Here is an 18,004-nt window from a genome sequence, read left to right as displayed (position 1 = left end):
TTGAACTTTGATGTCTCCCTCAACCTCTCTTATTCAGTGAGGAGAGGAGAGAGATGAGGAGCTGCCGCCGCCTCCGTGGTTCATTTGGCCAAGAGATTGACGAGAGGGAGGAAAAAAAGAGAAAATGGGATTACAAACAATTTAATGGCCATTTTAAATGGCCTTAAATATTTTCCCAACAGATGTATATAAATGGCCCATTTGTGTTGTTTTGGCCCATCTTATAAAGTATATGTAATTAGTTTTTTACAACAGGTACATTTATCTAGAGATGTCATCTGACAGACTGCTTTTCTTTTTCCAGAATTTCCATTTCTTTTTGAACCAGTCATCTAGTTAAACCGACAATCTACGTGAAACAAAAATGCAACCATTGGACAATCAAGATTAGTTCGGGAGCTAATCTTGATTCTATATAGAGTTGAGCTCACGTCCGACAGCTACCAACCAAAGCTTGAACCGTCTCAACGCTGTCACAATGCAACCAGTGGACAGCTTTCAGTTTAGGAACCCTGAACTGCGCTAAATGCACCTATAATTCATGCCAGTATAACTTTCAAATTGGATTCAGAATATGGTACCAGCTTGCCTACCACAACTAGTTTAATATAAAGAGGTGCTTCAACTTTGAATTAAGAAAAACCGTTTTGATTGACAGGAAAAGAAAATCACGTAACGATGAGCTCAAATTATATTATATTGCACAGTATCTAAGAGAAACAAAACTGTACCTTTCTTTTTTCCTTTAAATGTTTCCACGAAAATAAAACTGTACAAGAATTGATTATGGTACACTTCCGCCTAAAAGAGGAACTCGGTTTAAATAAAAAATCCAGAAACTAGCTACTCCACTACAATATATATAAATCCCCTCCTAATGGGGCATGATATGGGTGTCAAGACTGTTATTACTGGCTGAACAATTGAATTGGGTGTATGGTGACTAACTAGAATTCCACATGTTCTCAGTGGAAAATTTACCTGTTTGCAGTACAGGATGTATTCTCGTTATCAGAATATGTCACGAACTGGGTAATCAAACTTATATATGCAAAAATGGTGCCCAAGAAAGCACAAGAGTGCTGGAACTTCCTCTAAATTTTCGATGTTGCCTACTGAAAATTTTGTATGTTGGATTTAGGTCAGTGGGACAATGCTCATAGACAAAGAAGGCTGTAGAAAACAAGAGGAATGAAAGCATTGTCAAGCTGTGCTGTATAGGCCTCCAACAAACCACTTACTGTGACTGCTAGGAGCAAGGAGATCCAGTGCTGCATAAAAAAAAAAAAAAGGAAAAAAAAACCACTTAGCGGAAAACAAGATGAAAAGGATGGCCTCTAAGGTTGGAGGCATTAATCAGTAACAAGCATTGACTCAGCTAAGTCACTCTTGATTGAGAGTGATTCAACCAGTCAATGCATTTCACATTTTGGGGTTTTCTTTTCTTTTTTTTTTTTTTTTTTGATGGATATTTTTGGGTTTCTATTTGAGCACTACTACACAAGCCATGTAGCAAGGCAATTGACTGAACTAGAGCTAACCAGAATAATGAATATAAAAGAAGGTTGTGATTTATGTGAGACAAAAACCTGGGAGAGTATATAGCTGGTTGATGCTAGAAGAGGAAGGAGAACTGAGCAAGCTGCAAGTACAGATGTTATACCAGCTGCAGTACCTTCAACAGTTTTCCCTAGCAAGAGGAAGTAGTTTATGCACAATTTAGTACCCCTAAGAGTAAACACAGACATGATCTTATCAAGTTACCAAATAACATTGACAAAGAAACAGTACTTACTGCCAGTTTTGCTCCACCTGAGGACACCATACTTGTGGCCAACCACAGATGCCTGAGCACAAGTCCAAACCCATTGTCATTGCAGTTCAATTACAAAACATGAAATTGCCATGAGATGTACACCCTTATGGATGAAAAGAAACATTGCTCATGAAAAAAAACATAAGAAACTATCAAGTGCATCAAAAAATTCACAAGCCTGTCAGTTTCCATGAAATCAAAACCTCAATATCTTCTTAGGCTACCATCTGTATCAACAATCTTGGCAGCCAAAGCACTTTTTTTTCTTTTTTTTTTTTTTATTCTGGTGGGTACCAATAAGGCTATGTTTGATGGGGGAGGACTTCCACGTGAAATTACTTTTAGGTTGTTGGTCAAAGAGAGAGGCAAGGACAACGAGAAGGTATTCCAGACCCAATTACTTCGATAATATGGCCAACCAGCACTCAGGATACAAAGTGAAATTCCTGATGGTTGTAAAGCCACACTCCTAGATTATTTTCAAACCCCAATTTTGAATCAAAGCATCAACAAATTGGTATCAATACTCAATAGGAGATTTAGACTAGAAAATCTATAGTTTAATACTTTAATTAGATTAGGACCTAATTGAGTTAAGCTGAATTTAATCTAAACTTGGAGGCATCCAGGTAATACTGATCAAACTTGAATATCTTATATTTTAAACCCAATACAAAGAAACATAAAACAAGAAACTCTATCTACCAGATAAGAAACAAGGTCAAAATATAATGACCAAGACACCTCAACATTTGACTACAAAAATGGATAGTTTGATTTATTCCTTGCAACAAGGATCAAATGGTTATAATCATCTATTCATGAATAAATATACACCTCAGAAGGGGATAGACTAATATGAGTAACAGAATAACACTCACCATTGTATCACCAATTCCAAGGCTCAAAATCCCAGCTAAAGGAGCAAGTGGTCGATCATTGAATCCAGTAGACATCCACTTAGGAAGTGCACATCCCAGTAATAATGAAAAATGGCTGAAAAGAATAAACAGTATCAGAAAAGAACTGGAGAAGAAATCTTGTAAACAAATATCAAGTACACTTTGTATAATCAAGGGAAGGGGTTCCTTGCCTGACAATAAGAAGATCTGAGTCGCGATGATCTGTAAATGCATTCATGAAATGATGTACAGTTCTCCATAGAGGCCAAATTTTCCATACCTGCTTATAGAAGTTTTGGTTGTTTAATATGCACATACTACAAGCTGATAATGAATGTCTTGTATTAAGAAAGGGCTAAAACCATGAATGTTAGAAAGCTAATCATTGAAGGGGATTCCAAATTGGTGGTGGCTTGGGCCGCTTGGCTACTTGATGAGGAAAGTAGGATGTGGAAATACAACAATGAGAAGAAAAAATTCAGATGAATCACAAAGGACATGGAACTGAGAATACTCTGGGTGAAAAGAACAGCTAATTTGATGGCTGATGCACTAGCCAAGCAAGGGGTTGGGAGAAATCTAACATTCTGGGCACAGATGTAATTTTTAATTAAAATTAAAGGGGAGAGATAAGAGGGCTTGTCTCTCACCCACCTTCTCTTGTACACTTTTAAATTCAATGAAGTTAACAGTTATTCATAAAAAAAAAATGTCTTGTATTAAGAAAGAGAAGGAAACAGCACCAGCAATGGAGGGGGGAGGGCAGATACTATACTAAATATGCCCATACAATTCCCATAGTATTGAAAACATTTCAGTTTCAATTGTAACCTAATTAGGATACCAAAAAGAAACTCTAACCTGATGATATAAATAGTAGCATTCTCATAAGGTTGTTATAGTTGATTAAAAATAGTGATAAGTTTTGCAGGAATCTTCTGTGGACATAGGATCAATATGCCAAACCACATAAATCTTGTGTTCTCTTGTTGTTCTTGTTTAAATTGCTATTTCTAAGTTCTCTTCACAATACAAACTTATAACAATCCTTGGACATAATTAAAAAAAAAAAAAAAAAAAAAAAAAAAACTAAGCAATTTGTCTTCTAGAGATTGAAAAACTAAAAATGGACCACTTAGCTCCACCCATCAACTCCTCAACTCATAATTTCACAAAGGAAAAAATCAATCCACTAATCACCAAAAGCATAAGAAGCAGCAAATTGTTGCAAGTTGAAGGAAATAAAAGGGCCAGGGACGGACCAAAAGGACATGTGTTGTAGTAAGAAACAATTTAAGTGCTCATCACTTAACAATAGATATGGCACTAGACCAAACAGAATGGGGAAACAGGATTCATGTAGCGAACTCCATATAGTTGGGGCAAGGTTTAGATGATGAAGATGATGATGAACAGGATGGAATTTTGTATTAAATGATTAAATCATACTATGATAAATATCTCTAGAGTCATTCCCATTGAAGTACATCCAGCCTCTACCATCCTCACTAATGATGTCCTTGAGATTAGGAAGAAAATGCACAAAAAATGACAGAACCCCACATAGACTTTGTAAGGCTGTTCAAGGAAGTTCTCAGCCCTAAAGATGCTAACCTTATGTTAAGTATAAGCCATGCCACTATTCTAACAAGGTAAGAAATTTACTGGCCACAACACTCATTTAGAAAGCTAGTTTTATTGTTATCTTTTTTCTCTTTTTGATCAATAGCTAGAAACTTTCATTAATCATCAAAGAATTTAAGTACAACAGGGGAGATAAATTATCTAACTCCCCCCAAAGAGGCAGGAGGCCCAAAAGAAAAAACAGCAAAACAGAACTAAAAATGAGCCCAGAACAAAGAATCCCTAAGCACCCCTTGCTTGGCTAACCCATCTGCAAATGAGTTAACAGATCTCTTCACCCAGTTGTACTTTATCTCAATGTCCTTGACCAGCCACTTGAATCTTTTCCTTTCGTTTCTGTAACTCCACATACCATCCTTGTCCTCTTTTAGCCAACCACTACCACCTCCGAATCACCCTCAATTATAAGCCTCCTTATGTTCATTACTTCATTTCTTTTGCTCTTTGGGTTCCTTCCAATGCAGCATAAACCTCAGCTCTGAGAGAGTTGCCTTAACCTATTGGGCATGAGAAAATTGCTGAAACATTCCCATCCTCATTCCTAAAGACTCCCCCAATACTTGATTGTCCTGGATTCCCTCTACTACTACCATCGAAGTTCAGTTTTATAAAGCCAGTAGGGGGAGGGATCTAGGAAGGACTTATAGTCCTTTTAACCTGGGCAGAATTAGCTAATTCTTTCCAACTTCTCAGCAAATCATCCAAGGTAACATTAGAGAAAAAATCCGAAGATTTAAGCCATTGGGCCAAGGTAACAATAGAGAAAAAACCCGAAGGTAACACTAGGGATCCAGGAAGTTTTATTGTTATCTTCATATATTGCTAAATCCATTTCTTACAATAGTAACTAAAGAATCATAACCCTTTACAGTTCCAACTGACACATGACAAAAGGTGTAAATGCATTTATAGGAGAATGAACTGCTGAGCAAAAACATTCTTGACATCAATGGAACCATATGGTTTTCACCACAACAATCCTTATAGAAGACTCCATGATGACACATATGCAAGTACTGCAAATATAAATCCACGAGTGAGCAGAAATTACATGATATCTTAATGTAACTGCATCTACAGTACGTAATTTTCTGGAAAAAAACTAAGGCACTTACACGAACAATTTCTAATGCCAAAAAAACAGCCAAAGCCACACCAAATGCTAGGTCAAGAAAGTTGGGCTGCAACAAAAAAAAAAAGTATAATCAAATAGAAAAATCATAGAAAAATACTAGTAATTGTATCTTGTTAGAATCACAAAATAAAATATATAAACTATATATGTAAATCACCTCAAAAATGATAGCAGGAACAAACATTAAAACAGCCACCATATGGTAATACTTCCGAAGAAGAACTCTCTCAATCTTGCTGTTCTTTGAGATATTGTAGAACCGAACCACCGAAAGGCATATAACACCTATCCAGTAGATACATAATGCTAACCTTTTAAATGGCTCCATGAACACAAAAGTAAAGACCCTGGCAAAATTCATGAGAAGCAAAAACAAAAAGAAAAACAAAAAAAAAAGCAAAATTAGTTGCTGAAACCAAGAAAAAGGATTGACTGGATACTAAAGCATTGGGTAAAATATATAGCAAAAAGAAAAAAAAAATCTTTAAAACACCAGCTGTCAACTCAAGGATCAGTCATATGGGTGTAAAATGGGCCGGAGTGCCCATGGGCCAGCATGGCCCATATATATAATATATAAATATGTATTATTTTGTTTTTTTCCTTTACAAAAAATTTGTGCCAGTTGACGGGCCTGAGCCTGTGCTGGACCCCTCCCTAATTTATTGGGTCATGCTGGCATGGCCCACTACAGTGCAGTGCAGGCAGCATGACAAAACTGTGCCATGCAGGCCCAGCATGGCCTATATTACACCTATGATCAGTCAGAAGATAGACCAATATAACATGCATCTATAAAGCCTGCTTTTGTCCTTTTCAGCACCATCAGTAAAAATGGTTATTACCCAATTCTGGTCCTGGATATAGACCTAGCACAAAGTGATAACTCTCAGACTTGAACCCGTGTTCTCTCATTTGTCAGCCCAAGGTTTTACCATTGCACCAAGCAATGGTCCCTCCCAGCACCATCAGTTATGAAACAAATAATAATATAGCAAGTCCAGAAAGATCCTAAGTTAAAACAATGTGTGAAACTAAACAAGAACATCGTGTCCAGAAAGATCAAATGCCACTTATGTACATGATAAGTTCATCTGTTTTGCTTGACTACCCAATTTAAAATATTGATAAACAAAAGAGAAAATAACATTAAGACTAGGCACTGTTGTGGTAATTGTCTTGATTGGTTAGTTGAGCTTGTTAGCTCTGGTTCTGATAGCATCGGCTCTTAAGTGTTGTATTTGATCTCTTATGGAATGAAGTTTATGTTTTACTTTTTAAAAAAATTAAAAAGTAAAACTTAGTACTAAAGCATGTCAAACAATTGAAATATCAAACTTAAAAGAATATAATCAACTACAAGTAAATAATATACATGCCCATTCAAAGTAAATTTTGAAGTAACTCATACCATGACAACGGATGCACATGAAAATCCTGAACAAATTGCATCCACGTAGGAACAATCACAACCAAGGTTACTGCCAGAGAAGCATAGAAAAGAAGAGATCTCCCAATCCCCTTGGATGTCCTTTCATCAGCTGTACAAGCTTCAGTGTAGTCTATACTTATAAAATGTGCCCAAATTTGGAGAATAAATTTGTAAAGTATAGGAAAAAGGAGAAGACCAAACAGTACTCCCTGCATGGAAGAGAATGCCATTACTAATTAATTTCACTTACTGCACCCATTATCATTGTCTTCTCTTACAGAATTGTACCTGTATTATGGTACCTATTTCACTTCTTTTGCTTCCAAATTGCAAAGAAAGTAACCTTGAAGATATTGAATAAGCAATGATCTGTCAAAATAAGGATATTTCCAATGAAAATCTATTAAATTTGCCACAAATGCAGGTGAACAAAACCACCCAAACCATCCAGAAAATGATCATCACTAACCTTCCCAAAAGTGTATGCTAACACGTCGCCAAAATAGAGAGCAAGGCCCGCACTGACAAGTAGTGCCTCACCTGAGATGAGAAAATGAATATCTACTTGGTCAGGTAACAACTGACAACAAGAGGCATCTTGACTCAAAAAACCAATTGAAAGTGCATCTTCATGAAAAGACTAACAAACAACAGTGGTACATAACTTTGCAGCTAGAGATTAAGCCACATGTAATAATGAATTAAGATATCCAGATATGGATACTGACACAGACATGGATACAGGATATAAGTCTATTATTTCCTAAGATTTTTGCAACAGATATGGGTATAAATAGGCCATTTAATATGACTGTATCATGCTTTAATATCTAGTGTTTAAACTAATTGTCATTTCTCAGTACTATCACCTAGTCCATTGCATATTTTCTTTAGTAAGAAACATAGTTGTCAATGCAATGCCTAAGCAGATGCCTAGGTGATAAGGCACTCATGGAGGGACACCTCGCTCTATTATTCAGTTTACGTTACAATGTTAGTTTCTTTTTATTATTTTTCTCATTTGTTGGGTTCAATTAACATGTATACAGCCTTTGAATCCTCGAAAACCCCAAAACTTGAACTGATAAGCATAGAAGAACTTAAAAGTTTATCCAATTAATACATATTGATTACTTCTTTCACCCTGTCTTCTCTTTTCTTCTTTTCCTAAGACAAAAAACAGAGGCTCAACCCCTATATTTTCTGAAATTTATTTTCTTCTGTTTTTTTTCTTGAATATGCTGATTTTTCTATATTTCAAATGAAGCTTATAAATTTTTTATGAAGATTATAGACAATTAATAGCGAAAGATTTGTTGCTTGCTAATGGAACCTAAGTACCCTAGGATTCATGATTCTTATTCAAAAAACCCATACCTAGGCAACAATTAATAGTGAAAGATGGGTTTTATTAAAAAAATGATTATCTAGCCTCACCTTGAAACCTTGAAAACTATGCCTCTAAGGTTCACTGCCTTACTCTGGCAATCAAGAAATACAAAGATAGCTTAACATGTGGAGAAGTGAAAAACCAAATCACCCAATGAGTGCTTGCATAGGTTATTTGGTGTCGATGTGTTCACATAGCCACAACACTTACTTGTGACCCTCTAATAAAACATTGACATGCTATTAACCAAACGAAAAACCAAATCATCCAATGCTATTAACCAAACATAGACATGCTACCCCAAATAACACACTAACAACCGACTAATATATGAAAAAATAGAGATTGCCTCTAGGGTCTATGATCTTACTACGACAATTTAGAAATACCAAGGTAGCCTAACATGTTGAACAAAATCCACACGACCACAACACTTTCATGCAACCCTCCAATGAAACACAAACATGCGATCAATCAAATGAAAAACCAAAATACGAAATGAGTGCATGCCTGTGTGATTTGGTTTCAATGAGTTCACATGGTCACAACACTTTCTTACAACCTTACAATAAAACACTGACATGCTAACAATCAAATAGAAAAGCCCAATCACCCAATGAGTGCATGTCTTTTTCCTACCCCAAATGATACAAAAATAACTCACTAACATATGAAATAAAATACTACCTCTAAGGTCGACTACCTTACTATGACAATCAAGAAATGCCAAGGTAGCCTAACATGTGTTGTGATGTGTTCACATGGCCTCCCTATATTGCTATCAATCAAAAGAAAAACACCTAGTGAGTGTGTGCCTAGGTGATTTGATTTTGATGAGTTTACTTTGGTTACAACGCTTTCTTGTGACCCTCGAATAAGTCATTAACATGCTAATAATCAAATTTAAAACCAAATAACCTTTGAGTGCACGCTAGGTAATTTGGTTTTGATTAATGAGATTAGTCCATATGGTCACAACATTTGTTTGCAACCCTCCAATAAAACATAAACAGACTATCAATCAAATGAAAGATGAAATTACCTAATGAGTGCATGCTTGTTGTTGCTACCTCAAGTGATGCATGAACTGCCCATTATCATATGATAAAATGGAGACTAACTCTAAGATCTACTACCTTACTAAGAATATCAAGAAATATAAAGATAGCTTAACATGTGGAGTGACAAGCGATTTGTTTACATAACCATAACACTTTCTTGTGGCCTCTAAAAAAACCCAGACATTCTATAAGTCAAGGGATAAACCAAATCGCCCACTAAGTGCATGTCTGGGTGATTTGGTTTTGATGAATTCACAGTCAACAATTTCTTATGACCATCCAATAAAACACAAGCATGCTACTAGCAATCGAATGAAAACCAAATAAACCAGCAAAAGCATGTCTGCTATTGCTACAACAAATGATACCAAAACAACCCACTATCATATAAAATAGAGACTACCTCCAAGCAAGGTTCAAAGTATCGATACGGCCAGTATCGGCCCCCTTTTTTAGTTCCACTTTTTTTTTTCTGATTTTGGTTCAGAGGGGCCGGTTTAAGTCCCAGCTACTCTCTGAACCAGGCCCTGACCCGATACAACCCCTGTAGGGGCGTATTGGGAAGGGCCCGATACGTAACGATTTTTTGAACCTTGCCTCCAAGATATACTACCTAACTATGATAATCAGGTAATAATACTAAGGTAGCTTAACATGTAAAGTGACACAGGCAATAAGGCACTCATGGAGGGTTCACTCAATATTTTTTATACGGTGTTGTTGGGTACTTTTATATTCTTAAATTTTTGAGATTATAATAACAAAACAGGCATTGTTAAACTAAATTATTTAGTTTGAATTAAAATACTAGTTTATTTTTATTATTTTTCTAATTTTTTAGGGTTCAATATACTATTTTGAACCCTTGAAGACATCAAAACCTGAACTAGCATGGAAGAACTCAAAATTTTGTCCAATCAACGCATATTGATATTCTGAAAATAGAAGCTCAGCCCCTCTATTTTCTGAAGTTTATTTTCTTCTAGTTTCTTTTATGAATATGTTGATTTTTTAAATGAAGTTTATATGTTTTTTATGAAGATTAAAGACAATTAATAGTGAAAGATGGTTGTTGCATGCTATACAAAATGGGATGATTATCTGGAATCCTACTTTCAGAAGGGCTTTGAATGATTGGGAGATTGAACCATTAGGTAGGCTTCTTCAAAGGTTGTACAACAGCCAAATCGATGTCAATGCAGCAGACAAAATGGTCTGGTTAGCAGAGAGCAAAGGTCAATTCACAGTGAAATCTTTCTATACCAAACTGGTCCAGAAGAAGATATGTTTTTTCCCATGCATCTAATCTGGTGCAAACACAGCCCATCGAAGGTATCTTTTTTCTTCTGGAATGCTTATTTAAATAAGATTCCCACAAGAGACAATCTGGTTAATAGGGGTGCGGTGATTGACTGTAAAAGGTGTGTCTTGTGCAACAATGATGAGGAGTCTGTTGATCACCTGTTACTTCACTGTGGCTTCACTCACAAAATCTGGGTGAGGATTCTCAGAATTTTTGCAATCAGAAGTTGCTGCCCAAAATCTTTGGCTACTTTGTCAACAGCCGGAATTCACAAGGCCTAAGAAAGAAAGGAAAATGTTTATGGCATCTGATTCCAGGAGCAGTGCTATGGGTGATCTGGCAAGAAAGAAATTCAAGGATATTTCAAAACAAAAGCTGTCAAGAAGATGAAGTGTGGCAAAAGATCATGGGGAAGCTCTGTTCTTGGTCATCGACTAAGTTTAAAGTTGACAGTTCTTTTTGTAGCTCTCTCTTTAATTTTGAAAGTCTGTTTGTATCTCCCAATGGTTTTCTGATTTAAATCTATTCTTGTATCTCCTTTGTACAGCCTCTGGTTGAACTTTTCTCTTGAATGAATTGATACTCTCTTCTTATAAAAAAAATAAAAAAAAAAATTAGAGCCTAGGGAATCCTCCTAGGTTTCATGGTCTTTATTCAAAAAAATCCCATTGTCTAGGCGACGCCTAGGTGCCCACCTAGGTGACTAGGCGGCAAGGCATCCCCCTATCGCTAGCCTTGCCTCCACATATTGAAAACTATGGTAAGAGCCTAACAGAATATTCTCAACTCAGCTCAATAACTAGGTTGGCCACAAAATTCTGTTCCACCATTGAACATGGTCAAGTTGAAAAATCTTTGGATCACTTCTTAGTACCTCAATCAATATATAGTCTTAACTCTTAAACTTGCTTTTTCAGAGCCTTCTATTTGCACCAAGTTACTTCTTGGTACAGTCATTAGTCTTCTCTGCAGATAACCATTTTATCTTAGCCAATCCTCATATTGCCACCTATTTGGACCATTCCTATATCTTCCTGGATGCATACATTTTAAATTCTAATATAATGGTTAATAAGATGAGAATTAGGAAGGGAACCTACAAATTTCAAGCTATACAAAGAAAACCATGTTTTCCTAGTATATGCAAATATACTCCAATAACATATCCTAGATTCAATTCAAAATCAGAGCATGTTTAAACTGAAAAATCGAAGTTGCTACATCAGTTTAGGAGATTACAGGCAGTAGCATAACAAGAGCACTCAAATGTTGTAAAATTTCTATTTTCTTGTCACTGACATGATATGTACCTATTGAAGCACATGATGGAAAGGTACGAAGAATATGCTGAATTAACTTCACTGCAGCCAATCCATGGGAAAGTACCCATAGCAACTCCATTGCCACATGAAATCCTACAAAAGGATGATGAAATTCTATTATCTAAACAAAAAATATCATGTGAGCATCGTAACTGGAAGGCAAAAAGAAAATCATATATCCATAGGTGGAAACAACCAAAACCTTTTAGAATTCAGTACAAAAGTATGCCTAATTGTTTCCTCTATAACATGTTAATTCTGAAATTTTAACCAATATATAAGACAAGTTTTGTGAACTAACCACCATGGGAATTCGTAGCAAGAGACATACAGCAGACTGTTGCATATAAGGGTATGCAAATAATACCAAATTTTCTATCTTGAAAACTCCCCAACCAAGAAGAACCAGTATTGCTGGATGAATGCCGTGAAACTAAGTGTAGCAAAACAAGCACACTGAAACAGCTTGCAGATACAGCCCAGTATTGCATATTCAGATACCCAACCTCTGTAGCAAATAATAGTACTGTCAAATATAGAAAACTGATAAAGCAAGAGAGAAAGAAAAGTAAAGGATAAGAAAGAATACATCAAACTATGAATGGGGGTAACTTGGACCAGGGGGTGGTTTGCAAGCTACCTAGCATCTGTTATTTGTGCTACAGCAATGAAGAAGATGCAAGACATCTTTTCATTACATGCAGCTATACCAAATTCATTTGGGGCTTCTCCCTATTTAGAAGAAGTAAATGGCAGCCTATAAAATTCAACGAGATATCAAGAAGGCTAAGATATTTTGGAGTTGTGTTCCATTTGTTGTAGTTTAGTGCATTTCAAAGGAAAAAAACAACAGAATTTTTATAAAGTTCTAAAGAATTACAAAAGAACATTTCTATAGTGGGAAATATGATTCTGTATTGAATTCTTGTGTATCCAGAATTCTTTGATATATAAAAAGAAACCTTTGGGTCTACTTTTTTGGCAACTTTAGAATGGTATTTAGAAATTGCATAATGGGACAATCTTCTGAAACTGCAATGCTCACATTTTATGGGTTCCTGTGGGTACAAATGCTATCTCAACACCTTACTCACTTTTTGAACGTTTTTCCGTGAATATTAAAATTTTCTTTTACAAAATATTTCATTCTTGTTTGCTTTTAGACTTCATAACAGGTGTCCCTACCTTCTCTTATGATTACTAATAAAATCTTCTTGATTTTTGGTTAAAAACAAAATAAAACTAACAAAAGACATGCCTTCTAAAGAGTGGAATGGCAAAACAGGATTTATGTAGCCAACACCGTATAGTTGGTATTGAAACATGGCTTGAACTCAAAAGCCACACCCATTACACATTTTAGAGAGTGGCTTTCATTTTGGGAACTGACTCTCATTTTTTTCTCTTTCCCTCCATGTTTAGGTAGTTAAAATATATAAAAAAAAAAAAAAAAAAAAAAAAAAAAGTGTGCTTGTTTATGCCTGTTAGTGATTTTTAGGTTAAATTAGAGTTTCTTGTTAGACAAGAATGGGTATTTTTCTGAGCAACTTCAGTCCTCCAATGGGAGGTTTTCACTATGTGCTCCACAATTGTCAATTTTGGGTTCTACTACACAGTTTTTATCCCGGTTTTCAGGTTCTTGGCTTCTCTGGTCTTCCTTAGAATTGCTATACTCTTGGCTTTAATAGCTAAGTCTCTTTGATCATTTTCTTTTTTGACAAGTAAAATCTCCTTGATCATCTTCACCCATAGATTTAGGCATCTTGCTGAACCATGTAAGGTTCTTGTGTTTGTGTGTTCACTTATTTTTCTTTACTTTCTTGTGGTACCATTAATCCCTAGATCATTCTTCCACATAACAATTGGGCTAAGGCCTTTCTTTACGGAGATAACTGTGTGACAATGCACCTTATACTCCAAATCCAAAGATGGGGAAAAAAAGCAAGCAAACGGTACTTTTCTCTGCGTTGTGTGTGTGCGTATTTGGGGAGGGGTGGTAATTGTCTTCTCCAGAGATGTTTCAACGCATTAATCCTTTCAGCCCGGGCTTATCACTTGATCAAACAAAAATCTAGAGTAAAATTGATTGGAAAGCTTATATTCAACTGTCAACTGTCGTCGGGAATGTAAATATCAAACTGGCAGAATTGAGCTAGAATTTAAATATGAAACACACGCAATCACTTTAAAGATTTCTTACATGATCTAGTACTTAGTACACTGTTCCAGCAATGGTCTAGTTGATTTCAAAATATACCTTCAGTTCCAACATCATACGATGCGACTGCTCTTGATAGCTGAATCAAGCGTGAGAACATGACGGCAGGCAATGTAACAGCTCCCAGTAGTATCCCTGAAGAAGCACCTGGCCTGAAGAGAAAAAGTATTAAATTGCAACATAACATAGAATGGACTAACACAACAAAGGTTGAGTTAATCCAGAAAAATAAAAGGAGAAACAGGAAGATCAACCCACTGTTACATGCCAAATTTCTTATAACTAACTGCAACTCAATTACATGAAAATTCAAACAATTGGTGTACTTTGCCTACTAATAAAAGAAAAGGAGAAAAAGGAGCCATGAATTCATCTCCGCGCTGCAAAAAATTACAACTCTGAAGAACACCAAGTGATAATTCAACCCAGAACAAACAAAAAGAAGGAGAAACTTCACAAATTTCATGAAAAAAAATAAAAAATTACGAGGCATCAAAGAGAAAAACCTTACCTGGTCTTGAATCGACTCAAGGAGGTAGAATTCTCCGCGGAGACCTCAACGAAGACGCCGGCGAGAGTGAGGAGACAAAGAGCAAACCCTTGGTATAACAGCGAGAGGGGAAGAGAGAAGAGAACGCAGGAGATGAAAAGAAGAACAACTGTTCTCTCGCCATTGTTGAGCGACACAGACATGGCTGCCATGGCTGACCAGATAAAAATCAATAAGAAGAAATCAGACAAGGAAATGATACAGGCGCGTAGAGTAGAGACGGTGAGATCTAGGGAGGTGGACCGGTAGGAACGGCGCGCCCGCGGCTTCTGTCGGCATTGGGACTTCTTCGCGTGGTGGAATTGAGATCCCGTCATTTTACGTTTTTTTTCTTCTTCAGGACTTTAAAATTTTATTTTTAATGAAAGAAGAAATCCTTCAATCAACGATCAACCGTTGGACCGGAACCCTGCAACAAAAGGACCGGTTGGTCCCACAACTGATCCCAATCCAACGAATTCGTGGAGTAATCTGGGGTCGTTTCTCACTCACGGAATCAAGGCCCATGAATATAGCAGTGGAGCTGTGGAGCAGATTCCGAAACAAGGTACCGAAGCGTCACAGAAACACCCGATATTAAATATAATTTTGCCACGTGTCAATTTGAGGCCTACGTGGTTTTAACCTTGCGATAAAACAGTTCCTAATGTAAACTCGGCCCAACCAACTTTTGCTACGTTGTTCAAAGCCCAAAACCATGTTGTAGACTGTGAACCCATATGGCTCCGTCCGGATCTTCTCCCAACTAAGGGTCTACAACGCTCCCAACGCACCTTCACATCCACACATCGAGAACATCTCCTCATCATTCATGGAGAGATGTTTTCAATATGCCGCTGTAGTGACTGTTGGAAAAATCTTTGGGATGTGTGTTGGGAGCATACTTAACAAGGATGATGGGTTCTTGAAAGCAAAAGCCCTACCAACACACATAGATCCAGTCACATTGAGAACATCCAGCCATGAATGTATAGGAGATATTCCGGATATACGGTTGAATGGATATGATCAGGGGTGAGCATTCAGTTTATTTGGTTAAAAACCGAATTGAATAAGTTGAAATTTTAAAAAGTCAAATAAAAAATGAAAATCAAACTAAAATCGATTTATAAGAAAATCGAAATAATCGTAACCAAATTTTTTCAGTTCGATTTTTGGTTATTTCAGTTAAAATCAAATTTCATTATATTATATATATATATATATATATATTACATGTTATACAATGAAATTCAGTTAATTTGTTTTTTTAGTTAATTGAATTTCTAATTTTGAAAACCAAAATTTTCAAGAATTAAATTAACCGAAAACCAAATAAGAAAAACAAAACTAAATTTTTTATTTTAATTGAATAATGCTAACCTATTACACTGGCTACGTTAGGGATTGTTTAACCAATAATTATGCCTTTTAAGTCAGTCATGCAAGAGAGTGAGAGATTCGAGTGGCTTTGGGGCATTAATGTATTACAGTAATGCTGCAAGTCAGGCCGGGTTACGTCGGGTTGAGGCCAACCTTAGTCCAATCCTAATCCAATCCGACCTTCACCCCGACTGATGGAGGATAATTTGGCTCAACCCTATGAACCAACAACATGTGCGCATGATCTGGTTTGGTGAACAGTCCAGCCTAACAGCATGATCTCGATTCGACGGGAAGGAAACTCCAAGTCAAAGATAGACAATTCGTCGAGGGCTAATACCTTGGTGAGCCAGTCCCCCGCCTAGCTTGGAGAGCCCGGGCTCTCCACTAAGGGATGCCAAGCTTTTCCCCACCTGGGAGGGAGCACCTCGGTGCTTCAAGGCAGGGACCTATCTGCCCTGAAGCACCCCAATATGTGGCAGCTCGACGAGCCGCATAAAGGAGGGCAGGAAAATCTCTTGCCCGACTATCGTACCCTACAAATCTGGTGACAGCAGCCATGTCCCTCGTCAGGCAGTGTCATGCCTGCCACCTTTAGAAGGTGTCCTACACCTGACAGACATGTACCCGGCAGTGACGACCCCGCGCGTGCCATCTTAGCTTTGTTAATAACCGCTACGGCAGGTTGGCAATGGCGGTTATACCTGCCCTGTCAAAAGCCGATGGGCGGAAGGTAACAGACTTCTGCTATAAGGAGCTTAGCATCAAGGAGGAGGGGGATTTTTTCATCTTTTGTACGCACGCTATCTTCACTCTTAGCCTTCATTTTTCTCCTAGTTTCTCCTATCAAGAGCCAGCGAGTCGTGCATGTGCGTGGCGTTCTCCACCACTTTTAGAGGAGCAGCCCGTACGTGGTACCGGAATTTGGCGCCTGAGTCGATAAGAAGTTAGGCACAGTTCGCACAAGCCTTCACGTCCCACTTCGTCACCAGCAAGCAGTGTCCGCAGACTGAAGAGAGTCTACTTAGCATGGTGCAAAGGGAGGAAGAGTCCATCCGGGGCTACATCAAGCGGTTCAACGACGCTTGTATGCAGATACTGTGCTTGGACCCCGTCGTGCGCCTTGCAGCAGCCAAGAAAGGCGTGACGCATAAGGAGTTCAAGTGACACATGGTCGTCAACCAACCGGCGACCATAACTGAATTCCTTAAGCTCATAGACAAATTCATAGCCACCGAAGAGGAGATCAACCAAAAGGGCGAGAGCGCGCCTGAGAAGAGGAAAAGGGAAGGAGAACCTCCCAGCCAAGGAGACAGCCGAAAGAAAAAAGATGCAGCTCGGGGAGCAAAGTCGGGACAGTCGTTTCGAGCTCCAGTAGCGGACAGAACTGGCTACACCTCATTGAAAGCGAAGCGGGCCGAAATCTTGATGGCGATCAAGGATGCCCCGTATGTGAAGTGGCCACACCCCATTTGAGGGGGAATCCCAATGAAAGAAATAAGAATCTATATTGTGGTTTTCATAGAAATCACGGTCATAGTACCGAAAATTGTAAAACCCTTCGTGACAAGATTGAGGAGCTCATCCGTCGCGGATATTTAATGAACTTTGTACATAATAATAATAATAATAATAATAATAATAATAATAATAATATAATAATAATAATAATAATAATAATAATAATAATAATAATAATAAAATAGGTCGGCAAGGGAAGCACGGTAAGGATGCTCCTGAGTCCAGTAGCAGGCCGACCGAACAGTCACAGAGGCAGACTCCGGAAGAAAGGCCGGTTTAGGGGCACCATCCATGTGATAGTGGGAGGTTCAATCGTCGCAGGTTGTACTTCAACAGCAGCTCAGACGT

General features: G+C 37.5%; 1 protein-coding gene across 1 annotated transcript; it reads right to left on the bottom strand.

The window, feature by feature from the left end:
* Positions 1-711: 711 nt before the first annotated feature.
* Positions 712-15,321, bottom strand: LOC148869036 (phosphatidate cytidylyltransferase family protein). Its single transcript, XM_088969148.1, has 14 exons — positions 14,735-15,321; positions 14,263-14,375; positions 12,307-12,513; positions 11,994-12,098; positions 7,399-7,469; positions 7,218-7,298; positions 6,909-7,138; positions 5,655-5,844; positions 5,478-5,543; positions 2,910-2,998; positions 2,698-2,812; positions 1,796-1,847; positions 1,590-1,690; positions 712-1,271 (listed from the first exon to the last, which is right to left on the bottom strand). Exons 1-14 carry the CDS (start codon positions 15,088-15,090, stop codon positions 1,158-1,160), a joined length of 1,890 nt encoding a protein of 629 aa, XP_088825274.1. The 5' UTR covers positions 15,091-15,321; the 3' UTR covers positions 712-1,157.
* Between the last annotated feature and the right edge of the window lie 2,683 nt (positions 15,322-18,004).

The sequence above is a fragment of the Nelumbo lutea genome, chromosome 2 (genome assembly GCF_056320005.1).
Source record: "Nelumbo lutea isolate HS-2025 chromosome 2, American lotus-T2T, whole genome shotgun sequence".
Lineage (NCBI taxonomy): Eukaryota > Viridiplantae > Streptophyta > Magnoliopsida > Proteales > Nelumbonaceae > Nelumbo > Nelumbo lutea.
The sequence above is the reverse complement of the archived record's forward strand: the minus strand, read 5'-3'. Positions and strand labels throughout refer to the sequence as shown.

Bases quoted from the DNA above. Each gene is read 5' to 3' on its own strand.
- LOC148869036 (XM_088969148.1), bottom strand. From the start codon at position 15,090: ATGACGGGATCTCAATTCCACCACGCGAAGAAGTCCCAATGCCGACAG. The intron at 7,470-11,993 runs GTACATATCATG...TTCTCATCTCAG, and splicing joins TCCATCATGTGCTTCAATAG to GTGAGGCACTACTTGTCAGT. The intron at 5,845-6,908 runs GTATGAGTTACT...GAATTTTGCCAG, and splicing joins CATGTGCATCCGTTGTCATG to GGTCTTTACTTTTGTGTTCA.